This window comes from Mycetomoellerius zeteki, unplaced genomic scaffold (assembly GCF_001594055.1).
Source record: "Mycetomoellerius zeteki isolate Tzet28-1 unplaced genomic scaffold, Tzet1.0 scaffold12, whole genome shotgun sequence".
Lineage (NCBI taxonomy): Eukaryota > Metazoa > Arthropoda > Insecta > Hymenoptera > Formicidae > Mycetomoellerius > Mycetomoellerius zeteki.
The window spans coordinates 1,004,899-1,024,845 of record NW_017256126.1 but is presented as its reverse complement, the minus strand read 5'-3'; the positions used below and the strand labels follow the sequence as shown (position 1 = coordinate 1,024,845).

The 19,947-nt window shown below is 32.2% G+C and overlaps 1 protein-coding gene across 2 annotated transcripts in view; it reads right to left on the bottom strand.

Moving 5' to 3' along the window:
- LOC108730987 (neuroendocrine convertase 1) overlaps window positions 1-16,403 on the bottom strand; it is a 50,247-nt gene extending 33,844 nt beyond the window's left edge. Inside the window, exons 1-2 of one of the 2 annotated variants that reach the window (XM_018461028.1) lie at window positions 16,372-16,403; window positions 4,941-5,112 (exon numbers count right to left, since the gene is read on the bottom strand). In XM_018461028.1, the coding sequence (XP_018316530.1) occupies window positions 4,941-5,093 (153 nt within the window). In that variant the 5' untranslated portion in view covers window positions 5,094-5,112; window positions 16,372-16,403. Of the gene's footprint in view, window positions 1-4,940; window positions 5,113-6,265; window positions 6,449-16,371 lie in introns of those variants that run through there. The other variant, XM_018461021.1, reaches the window with a different exon arrangement.
- Window positions 16,404-19,947: the final 3,544 nt, after the last annotated feature.

Genomic DNA, 19,947 nt, shown 5'->3' with positions numbered 1-19,947 from the left:
AGATAATTTCTGCGTAGTCACGCAAAGAAAAACGTTCTGTGCCAAAAATGTTTTTGAAGAAAAACTTTTAAGAACTGTGTGATGATTTTAGTAGCAAGGTTTAATCCGAATCTGAAGTCAAATTTTCGAAATTCAAAATGGAGAATTCAATATGGCGGAAAAATTTGTCATCATGACAAATTTTTGTGATAAAAATTTTTTGCGATGACAAATTTTTCCGCTATATTAAATCCTCCATTTTGAATTTCGAAAATTTGACTTCAGATTCGGATTTAGTGACCTTAAAAACCTTGCTACTAAAACCATGACACAGTTCTTAAAAGTTTTTCTTCAAAAACATTTTTGGCACAAAACGTTTTTCTTTGCATGACTACGCAGAAATTATCTCGGTGAAAACAAAACTTATGGCGTTAAAAAAAATATATTTTAAAGAAAGATAAAAGTTAGCACTTTAAGATGGCGTGAACGAAAGTAGAAAAAAAAATTTACTTCGCTAGCAAAAAAATCACAAATATGTCAACAAACGTCAATTTTGACACCTTTAACTTCACTTTTCTCACAAACCTGACGTGATAGAGCAATTTCATTACCGGATTCGTGTTCAGCGCGCGAAAATACATCGGGAATGGTATTTTTTATTCAAACAGAAACCACGTTCTCCAGTGTAATACATTATTCCTAATTTATACTGTTATTTTATTATTATAGAGCAATGATTATATAGAAGTTCTGCTCTTATTATACATTCTACAAATCAACGATGTCAAACTTCACGTCTCCTTTTCTAAATTAAGAGATATAAATAAAAAATAAATTTTTTTCTTTTTTTACTCTGTTCATATTAAATACGTATACTGTTCATACGTACGTTGTTTAAATAACGTTCTTATTCTTATTCTTTTTATTATTCTTAAATAAAATTGTATTTTGGTGTTATTTTTCTGTAAACGTTTATTGCACTTTCATTTATAAAAGTATGTGTATGTAAAGTGTAAGTGAAAATAAGTGTCCGCAGTATACTGAGTTCAGATCCATGGGTTTATTGAGCTCAAATAAAAATCCTTATATGGACGTATTACACACTACCTTTGTTCATTTTATATCGTAAAATATTAATTGCAGCGTTTTGCATAGATGCACTAAATAAGTTGCTACGAATAATAAACTTTTGTTCACGCGACTTACAATTGTTCGTGTGAATTCATGCATACATTGAATTATTTAACAGTACATGGCGATGCAAACTAAAGAGTAGGCATAAATGATAATAAATGCTGTAAATTATAGGGCACTCTACGAGTCACGTACAACTTTGCGTGGGCAATTAAGCTCTTTGAAACGCGTTCATTACTTTTCCATTCGGCCCGTTAACATCGCGGTTACGTCGCGTACTCCTGGTCGTTACGAGTGGGCTTAATTATATGAAATAATTACATGTCGTAACCGCACTGGATATATGCACTTACAGACAACCTAAGAGCAATCTCACGCATTGCGCTCGCTCGCGGATTGCGGTAAACCGCGTGCTTGGCAAGGCAGTTGCAGTTGCTGCGGTCCCTCGTGATTCCTTTCGCATGTAGCTTGTAGTTTGTCGATTAAAAATGTTGCACTTAAAGAGAAAACGTCGGAAGACGTTTGAAAAGTTGAAAAAGCAACTTACATATTTTATTTATATAATTATGACAGATCGTTAAGAAAAATCATGTCACTGTGCGAGCAGCTAAAACGTGTAGTAACGATGCGACAAATCAGAAATAAAGAGACATGGCACTCGAAACATATAAAATCCTTACTGAAAAATTTATATATGCAAGAAATCGTAAACTAAAATTATCTATGCTCTTTAAAAAATAGTTTCATTGCCTACACTGTATTAGATATATTACACTATAAAAGAAATTTTTAAAGCACACAATTCAACATATTAAAATGTTTTTTTCAGAAGCAGGCTTAGCATTTACGACGCATAACACGTATCGTGGGACAGATGGAAGGCATCGATTGTACAGTACCTCGTCAAAGCCAAGGAGAAAGATATGATATCATTTCATCGATGCTTCTTGAACACGACGAGGCAAAACTCGTTGTGTAAAGTGCACGATAACTATAGATACTATCGGTTGTAGGCGGCAATACTTTACAATTCCAACTCCGTTTTCGGTTTATTGTGCACGGAGACATCAAGATTTGTATATGGTGTTCTTAAAATGCAAAAGTCTACAAGTTATTGCAAACGGTTTAAATCGAGCTTTAGATCCTTGCTTCTTTAATAAATAATCACACTATAAAAAATATTAATTTGTATGTAAATGTAAATTAATTTTCTAAGCATCTATGATTTTATATTCAAAATCTTTAGATGATACAATCGGATATGATTTATTAGAAATAAAACTCAAATCTTTAAATTTTACTTACGCGATTATGTTTTGAAATTTAATTGTTTGATCTCATATGGATTACATGTATGTACGTTTACACAAACGCATTATTAATCCGCATGAAAATAGCACACTACGGTAGGCAATATGCTGTTCGATTTAACACATGATTAACGAGATATTCCTAGGAAATTGGACTGGTATTGCTGTTTCTCCTCGTCTTCCAATATTACGTACCAAAAATTGTAAGGAGCACTCGGCGGCGCTCAGCGTTTACGGATGAAAATAAGGCGATTGCCTGAGATGTTCCTGTCAAAGGAAAAGATGCGATATCGGTCCTATTCGTCCCGATATTTTCTCTCAGGTTCTCGCGGTGATCTCGCAAAGAATCTCGTTTTGCAAAGTACACCAGACCTGAGACCCGTGCGAGAGACGTCTGTGAGCGGTAAAGGCGACGCGAACGGAACGGAATGAACGTGCGATCAAATGGCTCGTGAGGCTCCGTTTACGGGGATAATCTCTTTGCAGTCATCCATATAGCAAAGGAAATGATTTGGCGGTCGTCAGTGTATCCGATGTTCTCGTATTATTCACACTGCCGGAACTCCAAAATACATTTCGCCCTCTTCGGTCAGATTCGAGGGCGGTGAGGTATATGTATGAATGTTTCTTTAAAGACTCAGTCGGGCAAGGCGAAAATTTCTCCACCCACATACGATGGACATTCCTTTTTCCCGAACTGTATGTGCGAGCTGAATGGGACCCATAGGATGGAAACTTTTCGCAGAAATTGGGATACTTTTTACAGCTTTCGTGGGATGTTGCTGACCTCCACGGGAGCAGCATCCCTTGGTATCCATACGTATTTCTATGTCCGTGTTGCGCGACTTTATTGGTCCTTCTTTAGTAGATATTGAAGATTATTTTATTATTTTAGGAGGATAATTTAATACAAAATTATTCTCCTTTTATCAAATTGCAGAAATTCCTTTGTCTAAAATATTTGAAGTTATCTTTATATTTAAATAAACTTCTAACTTGCAAAATGCTTTGCAAACAGCGTTTTTTTAACGCTTTATAGGTGTTGTGTGCTACTTAGGATGTTTATATTGAATCATTATTACCGTCAACTAAAAAAAATCAGTTAGATTTTCTTTCGTCGGACATTCGCTGAGTCAAGGAATAAGTTTGTCAAGATATCTGTAACTCCTTTTTAAAAGTAAAGTGAAGGACAGTAAGATGCAATTAAAAGTTGAACAATTGTTTGATAACTTATTGTTAGCCATTTGTGCAATGTCCAATTCTAAGTTTAACTTTATTCTGTTCACATTATATATGTGTATATAGAACTTAACTTTTATATTTCTTAAGACAAGATTTTTCTAAAGGTAGACAGTTTTTAAAAATGAAAAAGTTATTATAGAATGAAATTATCTATATGCTATAGATACATATATTTCTAATATATACGTTGAATCTTTAACGTACAAATTTTTTAATTAATTTAGAATTGGTTTTTCAACGACAATTAAAATAAACATCAGTTAATATTTATCATTCATTTTACTAATTTACTGTTACATCATTTAATAACTTGTTTAATTACTTAAACGTACATGTGTATTGTATATTATGCGACAAAAATGTTGAAGTTTAATCAACTTCCTCAATAAGTGACTTTTGAAAAAGAATTTTATATTATCTCAAAATTTAATCGTCAAATAATTGGCAAAATTAAACAATTAAATATAATTTAATTGTTATAAATAAAAAAAACAATTAAACAAGTAAATTTGATTAAATTTCAACATTTTTGTCGCATAATATACAATACACATGTACGTTTAAGTAATTAAACAAGTTATTAAATGATGTAACAGTAAATTAGCAAAATGAATGATAAATAATATTAACTGATGTTTATTTTATAAATTTTCGAAAAGCAAAAAGGGAAGATCTTTTATTTAAAATTAAATGGATATTGTTCACAAAAAAATACGCATATAATTACATATTTTTAATGCATGTAACATATATAATATGCTTTTAGGCTCGATATCATAATGCGACTTACTGCACGCCATATGTCAGACGTTTGATAAAACGTCATCTCCTGCGAGATAATCTCCGAATAAAATCAATCTATTTTTAAGTATTCGTTAAACAGTGATGTACTGATTGTGAGTAATACGTAAATTTTTTACCTTCGGGATGTATCAGTGGAACGGAAGAATATAAAATTGATAACATTGATGTGTAAATCGGAAATCATTTCGCGATATCATATACCTTCCGATTGAATAATTGTATGATACATATATAATCACGTCCGAATCACGTATCACAGTTTTTACTCGTTCTCGGGGCATGTAGCAATTAAGGATTTAAAGTGGAAACGTTATATATCGTCTCTTGTTACTGATTCCATGTTCTCGTTTTTTAAATATATGAACGCGATGTAATAATACATTTCGCAATTTTCGCGATATTATGTGACAGCATAGACGAAAAGACTTTGCAATATCATGTTGTTTACGCGAAATTAATAGAAGGATTTACCGGACCATGGTGTTTGTAACCGGACTGAGTGGCTAATAGCGATGCTACTTGCGAGCCTCCAGCTATCCTGACGACCCACTCCTCGGGACGATCTACGCTGGCGTCGGCGTTGGCGATGAAATTGGATGCAGATACAACGATGACGAGCTGCATAATAACGTGCGCACACACTCTGGGGAATAAGCAAAGTTTCGAATATTAGCACGATTCTTTCGTTCGCGTTGCAACGTGGAAGAAAGAAGATTGCGGTAAACTTCCTAAGCGGATTTCTTGCGAGCCATTCTATATATTGAGAACACTCGATTGTGTCACAGATGCGAATATATTAAGGACGTGCAATCGCCCTATTTTCTCAAATCTCTTGTACAATTATCTAGTACTGTAGTAATTATGTTAATAACCTAAATAGAACAAAAAAAATCACGATGACATTAAAATAGCTCTAAAATGATTAATTATTAAAAGTTACTTTTGGATTAGTTATGATTCATTTTAGTGCCATTTGACGTTGTTTAGCGTAACTTGTTCTGCTTGAGACTGTTAAGTCCAGCAGTGTAATTGCTCGAACTTGGGAATGTGGTTTAATAACGTTTAATGTCTGTTTCTAGGAAAGAACGCAGTCAACACATTTTTCCGACTGATCGTTAAGTGCGAATTAATTATAATAAATCACTTTCGGATGTATGCAATTAAGGTGTATAGTCTTGTAAAAAGTGACTAGACTTGGAAATTTATAATTCTCGGGAAATTTATAATATTTTCTGAAATTTATATTTTACAATACAATTTCATAGTTTAAATTTTCTCTCTCTCTTCTCTCTCTCTCTCTCATTTTATTTCAATTATTTTTTAAAAACAAGTCTACTTTTTAAAAATAATTTTTTACTCTATATAATATAAAATTATGGAGAATATAATAAAAAATTATTCTATATAATAAAAAATTATGGAGAAATTACAGATTTTTCTGTATTATATATGTATTTGAAAATAATACAGAAAAATCTGTAATTTCTCCATAATTTTTTATTTTGTTAAAAAATACGTATAACACAATTAGAAGAAAGCCTTAAATTAGAAGAAGCAGTATTGTACGAAATATCTTTTACTCTTTTATGACTCATGAGAAAAATGATATGTTACATCTTGCAACAGCGAATTTGACACTGCACTCGTTGATCTTTTATATTCTTATCACTTGGGACGCACGAAGAATTCGCGCAGCGTATAAAAACTACTTATCATCCGCGGTCGTGGCATTCATCGGTACAATTTTCAACAGAGAAGATACACTGTTTCCACTGTTGTCGCGCCATAACACGTACCTGACCTCCATAGCAATTTTCCTGATGGGATTCGCCGGAGGGAGAGCAAATAAATAGCGACGATCGCAATTAATACTTCGGCCGCACGGTCACTCTGTGGAATCGTCGTCCTTTTTCTTATCACTTTCTTCGCGATACCGTCCCCCGAGTTCTGACAGTCCCGTCCGATTTCTCTGCTGCACGCGTACCGTCTACGCGACTGGAGGGACAATAGCGATGGAATTCGCCGACCTCGGCTATTGGATCACGAGTGACAAGTGATCGGACAGTGTGCGTGGCAATTAACCACGATTGTCTTTTTGTTCGCCTAGGGAGAAAGAGGGGGGAGGGGTTTCTCGTCACCCTCATGTCGCTCCACACCTATAGTGGACGAAGCTGACGGATGGGAAGGGTAACGGATTAAACTAAGCAAACGTGACGTAGCGGACGCGCGTGGGATGGAACAAGCCGGGTGATAACGATTCGTAGGTGATTCTCGACAGTGAACGAAGTTTTATCGCATTATTATTGTGTCCCATTATAAATCGATGGAAATATTATTTATATGGAATTTTACACCGGGTTTCTATTTTCCATATAAGGTAATGTAAAAATAATTGATAATGATGTAAAGAAAAATATCGTTGTAGATCAATTTTTAAAAAGGCATTTTAAAACCTAAAAATTTTAAATAATTCAATCTTGAATTACTAAATACGATATATATGTACTTGACATTGTGACGACTCGCCACCAGAGGTCTCACGGGTCTCGTGCGGATTCTCGTAAGCATCCTAGTTACACGAATTCCGTTTAAATAAGATCCCGATCTAATACTTTCTCGGGCGTCTAAGGCAGGTCCCACTATGCCTTACTGATGAGTCCAATAATGGGGACCAGGACGAAACCTCGCGGTCGATCATACTTCGAATCGAACACGATCCGCGCGTCATTCATTTTTCCGGCCTAACCAACTCAATATTACCGCCAAAACATATATACCACAATTGTAGTCTAACGAACTGTGCACCGAAATATTTCCGGACTAAACACAATTAAACCACTATAGTAAATTTCGCGAATTAAATTAAATTCTAATAATTTCGATGCTCAATCAGGCATTAAGTTTCAAAGATATTAATATGCTGAAAAACTGTAATTAAACTTATTGCGAAAAATATTACCCCGGGAGTCGAACCCGGATCTCTTGTATTCCGTACGAGCGTCCTGAGCCATTAGACTACCGAGGCACGAGGCCTTTATTTTTAGATAAAAGTGTAGATATATCTATACTTAACCTTAATTCGCGCGCGCGCGCGCGAATTCAGAAAAGACAACACAGAGCTATCCTCAAAGAAGTAATTCACTTATTTGATATTCCTAAGTTTGACCAATTATGTATCCTTTTTCTCAATCAAACGAGACCGAGAAACAGGATGACTCAAGCGGCTTTACAAATTTTTACGGAAGTTTGCATGATTGCGGTCATTTGACTAATGAAGAGTAGTATGATAAAGATTTGTAATTATGTTTGAATAATAATTAATTAATCAATTTTCAATTTAATAATCAATTAATTAATCAAAAAAGTTTAACTATTGTACATTTAAATTTTAAAATAAAAAAATTTTTTAAATCGATATATACTACTGAAATTTCATAAAAATTAGACAATTATTATAGAAAATTGTTCGCTATTTTGGATCCGCCATTTGAAATTGTGCAATTCTGACATCAGATTCGAAATCAGCGATCCGAAGAACAGTACATGACCATAATTTTTCATAATTTTATCAAAATTCTGGAGTAAATGGATTTTTGGTCACTTATTCGAGTCTGTTGGCCTACTGTGTTGTAATGGGAAAATAAATATCTTTAGTAACGAGCAAAAGTAGCAAAAAGTGGCAGCTTGTTCTCGTCAACCATATTCATACGAACAAAACAGTATCAAAAAAAATTAATTCCGAGGCCGCACAGGTCGGCACGATGGATTTGTGTGAAGTCATAATCTATTTATATCAGAAATATTCGCGTAAATAGCTCTGCCACAGAAAGTAGTGTTAATATTTAGAGTAAATAAATGTATAGCATTATTATTTGTCCATTTTTAAAACAAATACGATTTTTAAACATTTAATTTATAAAGTTTATATTCATAGTTTTAATGTTTTTTATTTTAAAGATAGGTCTGAAATTATCACCTGTATTTTGTAATCAAGCGGCTATTCCTCGAAACCTGTTACCAAAACCTTATTATACAGTTCATTTATATGTTCTCTCAGATATTCTTATGACATATGAAATATTGTTTACAGTAAATTTTAAACTCAACTTTTGGCCAGTTTTTCGGGTCGTCTGGCCTACTGTGTAGTGGTTTAATTGTGTTTAGTCCGGAAATATTTCGGTGCACAGTTCGTTAGACTACAATTGTGGTATATATGTCAAGTACATATATATCATATTTAGTGATTCAAGATTGAATTATTTAAAGCATTTTAAGATTTAGCTTCGACCGTATAGGGCTTTTACTTATCGATTGTGTCTCTCACATACGCGGTCTGAAAAATGATATTATTCTAAAGATTTTACTTTAAAATACTGTCAAGTTTTTTACTCTATGATATTTTTATTCCAAACAACATTTTATGAAAGTCAAGTTGAAAAAAAGAACTCTAAATTTGAGATTATGGAATTAATCACAGAAAAAAATTTAAGCATATATAGGAGTAGTTTTGGAGATATGAGGTGTCAAAACAATCAAATTTTCAATGTTTCCAATATTGCCTAAGCATTACAGATACAAAATTGAGAGCCACAAAATAGACTAAATTTGAAGTCGTTCTTTAGTTTGAAATATTTTGAAAGATTAAAGTATTCTTAATTAATTTTTATTATTTTAATTTTTTTACAAATAATATTACAATTATTGTTGCAGACAATCATAATTGAAATAATAAGTATATTTAAAAAATTTTTTTTATCAGGAATATATAGCTTTAGTAATATTGACCATTAACGTGTTAATGGCCAATACTACTAACGCTACCTGATAAAAAGAATATATTAACGTATACTCATACCACCATATTTCTCATCTCTATATATGTTTTTTGTTAAATTCTTGTAATAAAATCGCATTTTTATAAGTTAGGAGTTTCATTAATAAAATAATCTTTTAATATGTCTCGCAAAAAAGTTTCCATGATGATTGCATAAGAAAAATAAAATAATTTATATATTTATTATTAAAGAAATCGATAAATATACAATACGTGCATTTTATTTTATTTTATGCTGTAGAAAAGATAAAAATTTTTATTTATTTATTTGCATGCTTAGATAAAAAGCATACTGATTGAAGAAACAATTTAATGAACAAATGAATTCAACAATCGTTTTCGAAATAACAAGCGAACGAACCGTACGTATGTAGGTGTACTTATATACATACATAACAGTTACTTGGAATACTGTCCTAAGGTATTCTTGTGTTCTTAAACGGAACAAATTAATGTCAAGAAAAATTTGGGATCACGTTACAGTAATCGCTTCGTGCAATTAATTTGTGTCTCGAGTTTTAGTCATTCTTCATATATATTTTTCTACATCAGTTTTTAATTATTTAATTAAATATTTGACAATTTTCAGTTTTTTGAACCTCTGTTTCCTTTTGCTCCCTTCATTTTCTATAAAGAACGTCAAAAAGAAAATAAATTAATTAATTGTAAAAAAGATAATTGTTACAAAAAAATAATAGTAAAAATAATAGTAAAAATAATAATAAAATTTATCATACTTTAGTTCTAACTATTGTATATTTAATTCCTGAAAAAAAGTTTTGTTTGTATTTCATTATTTATTTAATTTAATTATATACTGCTTTTTAAACTATTCATATTACGCAACTTTGCTTCCTATAATTGAAATAACGTATTAGAAAACAGATGGATGGATTAAAAAAAGTGACACTATCTGTTATCCAGGCAAGTGTGCGATGGTAATCCGAGCAATAAAGTTCGCTGGCTGAGCGACAACAGGTCGTAAGTGTGTGCTCGGCAATTAGCTATGCTTTTCTTCCGTCTATTGGAGATTTTTATCTCTATCTTCTTTTTTTTATCATTGCGGATTTAAAATAAGAGCTGAAATTTACAAATATATTACCAAATATTCTGAATAAAATTATCGAAAAGATACGATACTGATAATAATCCACGAAACAAAGCTTGTATCGGTTATCTTAAAAAATCGATAAAGTTAATTGTAGCTGTCGCGCCACTTTCAGTAAAAAGAAGCGATAAGCATGACGTGAAAATATTGGCACAAGCAAAATTTAAAAAAAATTCGCTCTTGTATACCTATCTTATATGTGTGTGTCCACAATATATAATATTTTTTTATCTATTTTTAAAACAAGAATTTTTGATTTTTTGAAAATACAGCAATATTGAATAACAATATAACAACATCTTCTTGAGCAAAGTGCAGACCCAGTCGACACAAACTAAAAGTTACATAAAAGGATTGTTATAATTTCACATTTAACAATGTAACTGTTATATAACACCATGCGTTACTCCTTTCATTTTCTATAAATAACGTCAAAAAATTTGTTGTATTACGTTCATATTGTTAAGTGCAAAGTTATAACATTGATGTCATGTTACTTTTAGTTTGTCTCGATTGGATAGAGTTAATTAGCATAAAAAGTGTTGCAAAGTTTTTGCATAACTGGACGCATCTATACAAGGTGTAATGAGAATTCGGATCGACACCGTTTGAAACAAGAAGACATTTGTTGTCGAGTCCCACGAGATCTTGCCGAGGAGAATGGCGTGCGGCAATTTTGTTGAGGAAATTATTCTGAGGCATTGTCCCACGAAATAGGTTAGTTCCGATGTAATTGAGACACAAAATAATAGTATCAAATAGATGTTTTATGTCCCATTTCTTTGTATAATTCCTTCGCAATATGCTCAGTTTTACCGACGTTAATAATGTCAAAATTAATCGCATCACGTTTTATTCATCCTCCATATCTTTCTTATTATTAAATTGAAAATGTATCTAATATTCCTGACGCAAAAACTTATTTTTATGCTTATTATTTGTATGCTTATTACATAGTTAATTATTTTCTCTTATCGTAGTTAAGTATTTTGTGCATGAACATTATTTAATTTCATACTGAAAGATTATAAGTCAGAAAACAGATTTCTTCAGAATTTGAATACTTGGAGTATAATGCAAACGCATTAATGTGTTTTTGTATATTAATATTTAGATACTTATATATTATTTTACGCTTAGTAGTGCGCGCGCGCGCGTGTGTGTGTGTGTTGCTATATACCTCTATCAGCCGTAAACTTAAATTCTTAGGAAGCAAATCTTGCTCCATTTCGTGTTTAAATCGAGACTTAACATTAAACTAATGTGAAGTAGATACGCGCTTCGCAGGTTACGGTCGGAGTAACGTAACACGTAAGCGCATTTAGACGCGGATTACCATTAAGTAAACGCAATTTAACTTTCGGAATGTCACGTTTAATCGACTCGCGTTTATACTGTATGCCCGTCGTCGACGCGTGATTCATTTCAAGATGCATCGTCAGCCAATTAACATCTATATGCATATCCTTCATTTCTGATTTGTTGCATTTTCGCGGTACGGTAACTCGGTAATTACGAACGACTAGTTAAATGCTGTTATGCGGTCCCGACTGTGTAATTATGTCGGGCATTCTGCAGGCACACGTACCGAGTGTACTTCCGTATGGATTTAACGTTGATACGGAATTTCACTCGCATATTGCTAACCCCGCCGGTTTCTAGAGTTGGCCGTCGCTGTGGGAACCTTCCGCATACGATTTAAACTGCCCCAAATCCTGGATATAATCCATTTAGGACTGTCTGTACCAACGTCGCTTACATCTAAGTTCAATTAAGTTAATTAAACTTTCCTCCTTCTATCTATACTATAGGAAATACTACAAGATAAAAAATGATAAATCACTATTGTAAGTTGGACTTACTCGACCCAAATTATATCGTTGAGATCGGGCATTACATTTCTGTCAATTGACGTCATCGATCGGTCATTACATTCCGACAATCGACAAACTAATTAAAAAATATGTTTGGTCCATTATTTCACTATCGGAAATGTATTAGAGATGTAAAAAAAACTTAGTCCTATGTATTATTAAAATTGTGATTAAAAGTCAAACTGTTAACTAATGTCAGTAGTTTAGCATGTATTAATTACCAGAAGAATCCTATGAGAAAATTCAAAGAATATCTTTTACATACACTCCGAAATATGTATAGATCCGTAAATATTCGAACGCTATGTTATCTAACATTTGCTTCCAATACTGCTCTTCGAGTAATTCCATCGACAATGGCTATCGAGGATTCCCGCGGTTCCCTCAAAATCCCTGACATGAACATCAGGTAAAGCATTTTCCTTATTCGAGTGGAACAACGACGCGCCATACAAATCCGCGTAATTGAAATACGAGTGTGGTCGAGAGGGTAAGAGGCGTTTTCCAGTTTTCGGTCGATGAAACGACTCCAATTTGTCGTTTGTCCAGGGGGTAATACTTATAAATAAATTCGGTCCTTTCTTTTTTACTGTTTTGTCCCCGCAATAGATATATATATGCGGGAAAGAGACGCGCGTGCGAAGGCTCTCTAGCCGACAAAAATCGAAACAGAGAGCCGGGTGAGTGTCATAAAGTCCGCAAGAGAGAGAGAAAGAGAGAGAGAGAGAGAGAGAGAGAGAGAAGAATATTCGCCGATAAGAGGGACTCGTTTTACTTTAATTCACATTAAATTTGAAATAAATTTTTACCTCCTGCACTCTGATTCTTTTCTTCTCCTTTCTTCGTACGCAAATTTTCCTTTAAAGAACCAAACAATTACGACGGCATAACTTCTGTCTTTTATCGACACTTTTGATAGGGATGTTGCTCTTAAAACGATTATCTCGCTTCTCGACTACTTATGCGAAAACTTACGATTACAACGAATGATATATTAGACCAAATCTATGTTTTTTTATTGGAGAAATAATGGTTATTATATAATCTGTATATATCAAAGAATGGAAAGTTACTTTCTAAAAAATAACTTACAAGGAAAGGGATGCAACTGTCCCTCTCCGATTTTAATGAGCTTTTAATATGTTATTCTCCAGACAAAAATAAGCGACACATATTTTTTTATACGTGTCCATACACATTTTTAGGGAATGAAACACCCTTTACAAGAAAATCGGTTTTTCTCTTTCGAAGCGAATATCACTAGAACTGTAAGAGATAGAAAAAAATTTTCATAATGAAAATTGAATGGCATTAAGAGTACTTTAGAAATATAATTATAAAGAAAAAAAATTTTTTCTTTATAAATAAATAATTGTTACAAATAAATAATTAAAAAAAATTTTTTTATAGTTTTAAAGTACTCTTGAAGCCATTTAATTTTCATTCTGAAAATTTTTTTCTATCTGTTATAGTTCTGGCGATATTCGCTTCTAAAGAGAAAAACCGATTTTCTTCTAAAGAGTGTTTCATCTCCTAAAAGTGCGTATGAACACGTATAAAAAAATACGTGTCGCTTATTTTTGTCTGGAGAATAATATATTAAAAGCTCATTAAAATCGGAGGAGGACAGTTGCGTCCCTTTCCTTGTTAGTTACTATTACTTAAAAAGTAACAATTCGTTACTTTTCCGTTACTTTTTTAATGCTGAAATAAGATGTTTCTTAAAAAAAATTTTGCAATATCTTTTGTTTAAATATTAATAAAAGCAATAAACAATAATAACATTAGATCTATATGTAGAAACATAATTAAAAAACGAAATGATTTTTTTGTTTTAAGCTAAAGCTTTACATACTAATGACGTATATAATAATATTATAATAACATATATAATAATTATATACTTATATTTAATATTTTAATTTTTGTCTCTGGTTCTTCAATACTAAACACTGAAAAACGTAAATTATGAGCACTCAGGATTGTATATTTTAGAAATAACTATGTATATAATAAAAAGTTTCTATAACGATTGTTTCGACTATTTTTCTACACGCTATAAATCCAATACGCTTGCTGGTTCATGAAAATAAATTTTTCTACCTATACACACATTTATAAATCAAGGATTCACAATATTTCAAATTTCACGGTTGGAATTGCAACTAGTTCACTATTGTGTATTTAACATGGGCAGTAACCGCGCGAAAGTAGTTGATATAACATTACTTTTTTTAAATCCCATTCGTTTTGTGTAGTGTATTATCACATTGAGGCTTATAAATTGTATTTTAAATCAAGATTTATCTACATGTCGATGACATTTCGTCAATATCATAATTTTATCGTGATGTACACGAACCTGATACACTCAAAAAAGTGATCTTGCAGTTACAGCGAAAATTATCTAAGTACGAAAAATAGCTGGAATAGATGAATTTTTAGCAGGTACTGCGATATTGGATATGTATTGCATCTAATCATATAAATGACAGAGATAGAATTTAGATTTGTGCTATAAATTCTATGCGTATGATACATAATTTTCTATCAGATACAAAAACAGCTATAATTCTAACTGGAGCAGCAAAATATTTTTTTTTGCGTATATACTAACCGTATTTCGCCCGCGTTTTGATATTTTACCCGAATAAAAATGTAAACGTTCGTGCAAATTCGTGGACACTCGATGCCTATGCGGTAATTTCGGAATTTAATATGTAAAACATATAACGTAGTCGGTCGCGCATTAATTTTGTGTTAGTGCACCCAGTGCGCGGTACCCCGACAGTTTTCAGATAATTTCATTACAATAGTTATCGGAAGTTCGTATTCCATTAGGTAAACTCTGTGTATTTTGTGTTCGCCTCATCCCAGTGTCTCCTACATCTCTACGTCCTACCTCCCGGGTATATTCTTTTCCCACATCATGCGCTCATGCCTACCACCGTTTCATGTCGTGGAGTGTGAAACTTTTACGAATCATTGATACGAAAATCGAAATTGGATGCGGTGAACAGAAAAAAATTAATGTTTTTTCAAATGCTAAGATTGACAGATGGTGTTAATATAAATAAATTTGTTGGTTTTCAAGCCAAGCTGGAATCCATTGACAAAGTTAACATAATACATTTTTTGATGGGATAGATAATATATGATATAGTACGCTTTTTTTGCAAAAGTGATACCTATTTATTTTGTGAAAACTTATCTTTTCACTTTTTCTATTTATAATATTGTATTTTAAGACTATATATGTGGCACAATTTAATAACAAAAATATAAAAAATATAAAACTTTATTGATTATTCTATTATTACATTCGAATATCTACTTAAAATTTAAGCATAATTCTCTTATCTAGTTTCAAAGTTATTTAATTTTGTTTATTTGTCTTAATTCTTATGTAAAATCGTGTAATTTTGCAGTACTTGCAAATTTGAGAAAGCATTGCGCGAATTAAGTTAAATTTTGTACATATATATATTAATAAAATTCTAACAAATATTCGTGCAAAAGTTTATTTGGATTCATTTATTTTTTAAAAAGAATATATATAAAATTGTAGCAAAATATGTAATTGAATCATTAAAAGCCAATTACTAATTTGTTGTTTTGTTTTTTGTAGTTGGTTTTAGCGTGTATTTACGACAAAATTTTTCTACTAATATTAGCTGATATTTTCTTTTATTAGCTGATATTTTTAGCTGATGCAGTCAAAACATTCTTAAGTTTCATTGCCACTGTAAACATGACAATTATGTAAAAGTACGTAGATGTTAGAAAATATCTTTTCAAATTCGCCCGATAATTTGCGTGGGAGATATTTTAACGATCTTGCAGCGAGTTTGGCTTCACAAAGATGATGAGAAATGGTGAAGAATATATGAAGGGGAAAGAAGCTATGAGAGATATGGAGAGAGGCGATAGCGAGCTAGATGGAGGGAAAGTAGGACCGTTTATTAAGCACTCCGTCGGCTTTCGTCACAAATTCCTCGCGGCCGTCGAAATAGAACGCGAAAGTAACCGTGGAAAATTGGAAACTTTCCGCGCGATAAAATCGGACTTAATTTTCAATAAATTCACCTTCCACGGAGCGCGAAGCGCCCTCGCTCTCGTACGTGGTTTGACGCTAACTGGAGGGCGAGGAGCCGGAGGAAAGGTAATTTACTTGGTAATTATAAAGTTACTGGCTCCCTCCTCGTCTTCCCCCTCTTCGGCGACGCGCGCATAGTTGTGAATATTCAAATGCGATTACATCTATGATCGCATAAATTATACGGCCACTCGGCCCTGTCGCCTTCTGCGTGGCGCATTTCGGTGCTTTTGGTTTAAGGCTCGTGAAGACTTTACGGTGTCCGCTTTATACATATATACGAGCTTTTCGCACTTTTAAACAATAGAACTCTATGAAATGTCACTGGAATAAAGTCGTGTTTCTTTACGGCACATTGGAAATTGCATCGCCTGATGAAACTTGTCATTTCGTAAGTACCGAGTTGCCGAGCGGATCGAACATACAACCGTCTGTCATGGAGAAAAAAAGACGTTGGACAGATCAGTACGATAAAAACGATATCGTGTCAGTTGCTTTTATGTACATACATGTTTTTATTGTACATCTGCATGAAGTAAGCTGTTGCGAGATTGGTAGGGCGATCGTTTAGAAAAAATTTTGGTCGCGAAGAGATGCGAGAGTGCAATTTTTTCTTGTGCGATAAACTCTCGTGTTTTCAAAACATTCGATATTTTCATAGAGAGATCCGGATAAATAGAATTGTTCGATGTAACGACAGTAGACCTGAAACGTATCGCAATAATTGAGAAGTGTGATTATAAGATTAATTTCTGGAAGTATCTTCTCTGAAACATTGTTTGTTTGAACAAAAAGACTCGCTTTAGAGAAACAGAAATTTTTGTGTACAATTTTATAAATTTTCGTTTTACGGAATGATAAAATGGGGAAAGATATGTTGGTAAAATAATCATTTCCGTAATCAGGAAGATCTTATCCGGCGCAAAGAATACCCATTTTGTCTCATCGAGATAAGGATACGCGGAAAACAAGTATCCAGTTACTTGCGTTATCTCAATCGAATAATTAAGAATTGTTTAATTGCTCGCACGGAAGTCCTTATCGTATGGTCGAAAGAATTCAAGCTATTAATTCTGTGGACTTATGTTTGGCTTTAAGATAAATCCGTACAGAGTCACGGATTTATCCTGTGTATTTAATATCTGAAGCTCTTATCTGTAATCGGTCTGAAAAAAAATAATGATATCTAAATGTTTGCCGGATTCGCAGAAAATGTATCTCGCTTGTACCTACTTCTTCAGCACTCATAGTCGAACTAAATTAATGTTAATGTTAATATTAACTTAATGCAATGGATGACTATATTTCACTACGCATTTAAGAATTTCTATTTATCGTTATAGATATTATGAAACCTACTTTAGCAGTCAATTTTTTAGATTATTAACGATTAATTATAAATATTAATCGTGGTTATTATTAGCGCGAAATAAATATTACTGATTATATTTATAAACCATAAATAGTAAGAATAAAAAGCTTATTAAATTCAAAAAATACAAACAAAAATATATTTCTTTTAGCGTTACACTAAATAATTTTTCCTGAAATATAATCATTATTATTTCACAATCGTATTGATTTATAGGATACGTTTAATAAATAAGGTGTGACGTCGATAGCAACGAGGGTCCCTGCTTTCCTCGCCCGATCCTTCATAAACCAAATTCTTCTTATATCGGATCAAGCGCCCATAAAGCACACGCGGTCAACTTCATTGCTTAGTCTAACCGATGGCGCATATTTATGAGATATTCATATAAATATATTAAATACGGTATGCAGGGTCTGCATCTTTATGTAAGTTTTATATAAAAGTTTAAAAATAATAATCTTACTTTTCCCATGAGTTCTTACAATTAAATAGGTTTTAAAATTTTATCTGTTAATTATATCATCTTCACAACACCAAAAATTCTAAAATTTATACTAATACACATAATTACTATAAATAATTGCGTTATTTTAGACTGAAAAAAATTAATAAACATTTATTTGAATAGTTCTAAGTAAATATCTTTACTAAACGTAAATATCTTTATTTGATACAAGAACCATTAATTTGATTTAATTATCATTCTTAATTGAATACATATTTATTTACTGTAAGTAAATAAATATTTACTTAGTAGATATACTATTCAAAGAAATATGTATTAAGATTTAATAAATTTTTTTCATCAAACATAAATATTAATTATTATTTCTATAAAGAAGAGGTATTATTTGTAAAAATTAATTATATGATATAGCATATTTGATGGGGAATGATTTATATGAAATAATTATTTGTATAAAAGATACAGAATGCCCAAAGATATGCAAAAAGCACGTAAACGTTACGGTGATTGATTTCGAAACAAAAGCAAAAAGCTCAGCTCGAGGGTAAGGTCGGTGAGTGCTCGCGATACCCCATAAAATGCACCCTTCGCCCGCATTCATGACAGCAGAGATGGCAGTGGTTTGGTTTCTCTGTGGGCTATTTAGTGCATCTGCCTCCGCTTTCGTGCGAAGCAAAGGAGTTGTAGGTGAGAGAGAAAGAGAAAACTGGACTACAATGCATCGTGGAGATGACTCGAAAGCAAGGATTTCTGTTACGTAAATAACAAACGTAGAGTTATATACTATTACATAATTACTATTACATCGTTTACTTTATTACATCGTTTAGTTTTCAAAGTTTTAATTTGTGTTTGCTGTATTATTAAACAACTTTACTGTATAAAAACTGTTATTGTAGTGCACGTATCTTTCTTAAAGCACTCATATGTAGGTGCACCTTATTCAAATTTTTATAATACTGCAATGTAATGAATTATTGGAGTTATAAATAATAATAAAATTATTAGTTATAAATATAATGTATAAGATAAAGAATTGATAATATACATTTCAGTTTATGCTATTTTTTTTTAATGTCATACGACATTGATTTTAATACAATATTTAACATTTTAATGCAATATTTAGTATCGTACAATATTGATTTTAGATTTTATTTATTCAAATGGAAGATGTGCATTTAATATAAATGGAAATTTTTTCAAACAAGCAGCATATGACTAAATATCAAGATATGTTACAAAAAACTAAATTTTTTGTATGTTAAACACAATCTCGAAATACGTTGCTATTATCTTTTCTAATAATATTCTTAATAATGTTAACATGTTACAAGACTTTTCATTAAGAGATTTCCTTTCTGTAATCAACGATTCTTCAGTCATATCGATTTAGTTATATTAACCGGACGTGATCGGGGATACATGCGAGTAATCACAAACGTGAATGCAAGACTAATGTTACGGTCTGATCGTGAAACGATATATACATATAATTACACGCAGTCCACATTCACGTACGTATAACTCAAAAATATATATCTACAAAGCTTAACAAGTTATCGAGAGACTTCGGATCACTGTGTTTTTTTTTTTATATTGGAGCACGTATCCGCACTAACTTTACATGTGTGTGCGTGAAAGCGTTTTATCTCACGAGATCGCGATACAAGAAACATCATTTGTAACTACTCCGTCTCGCGTATGCACGAGCGCACGCCTATG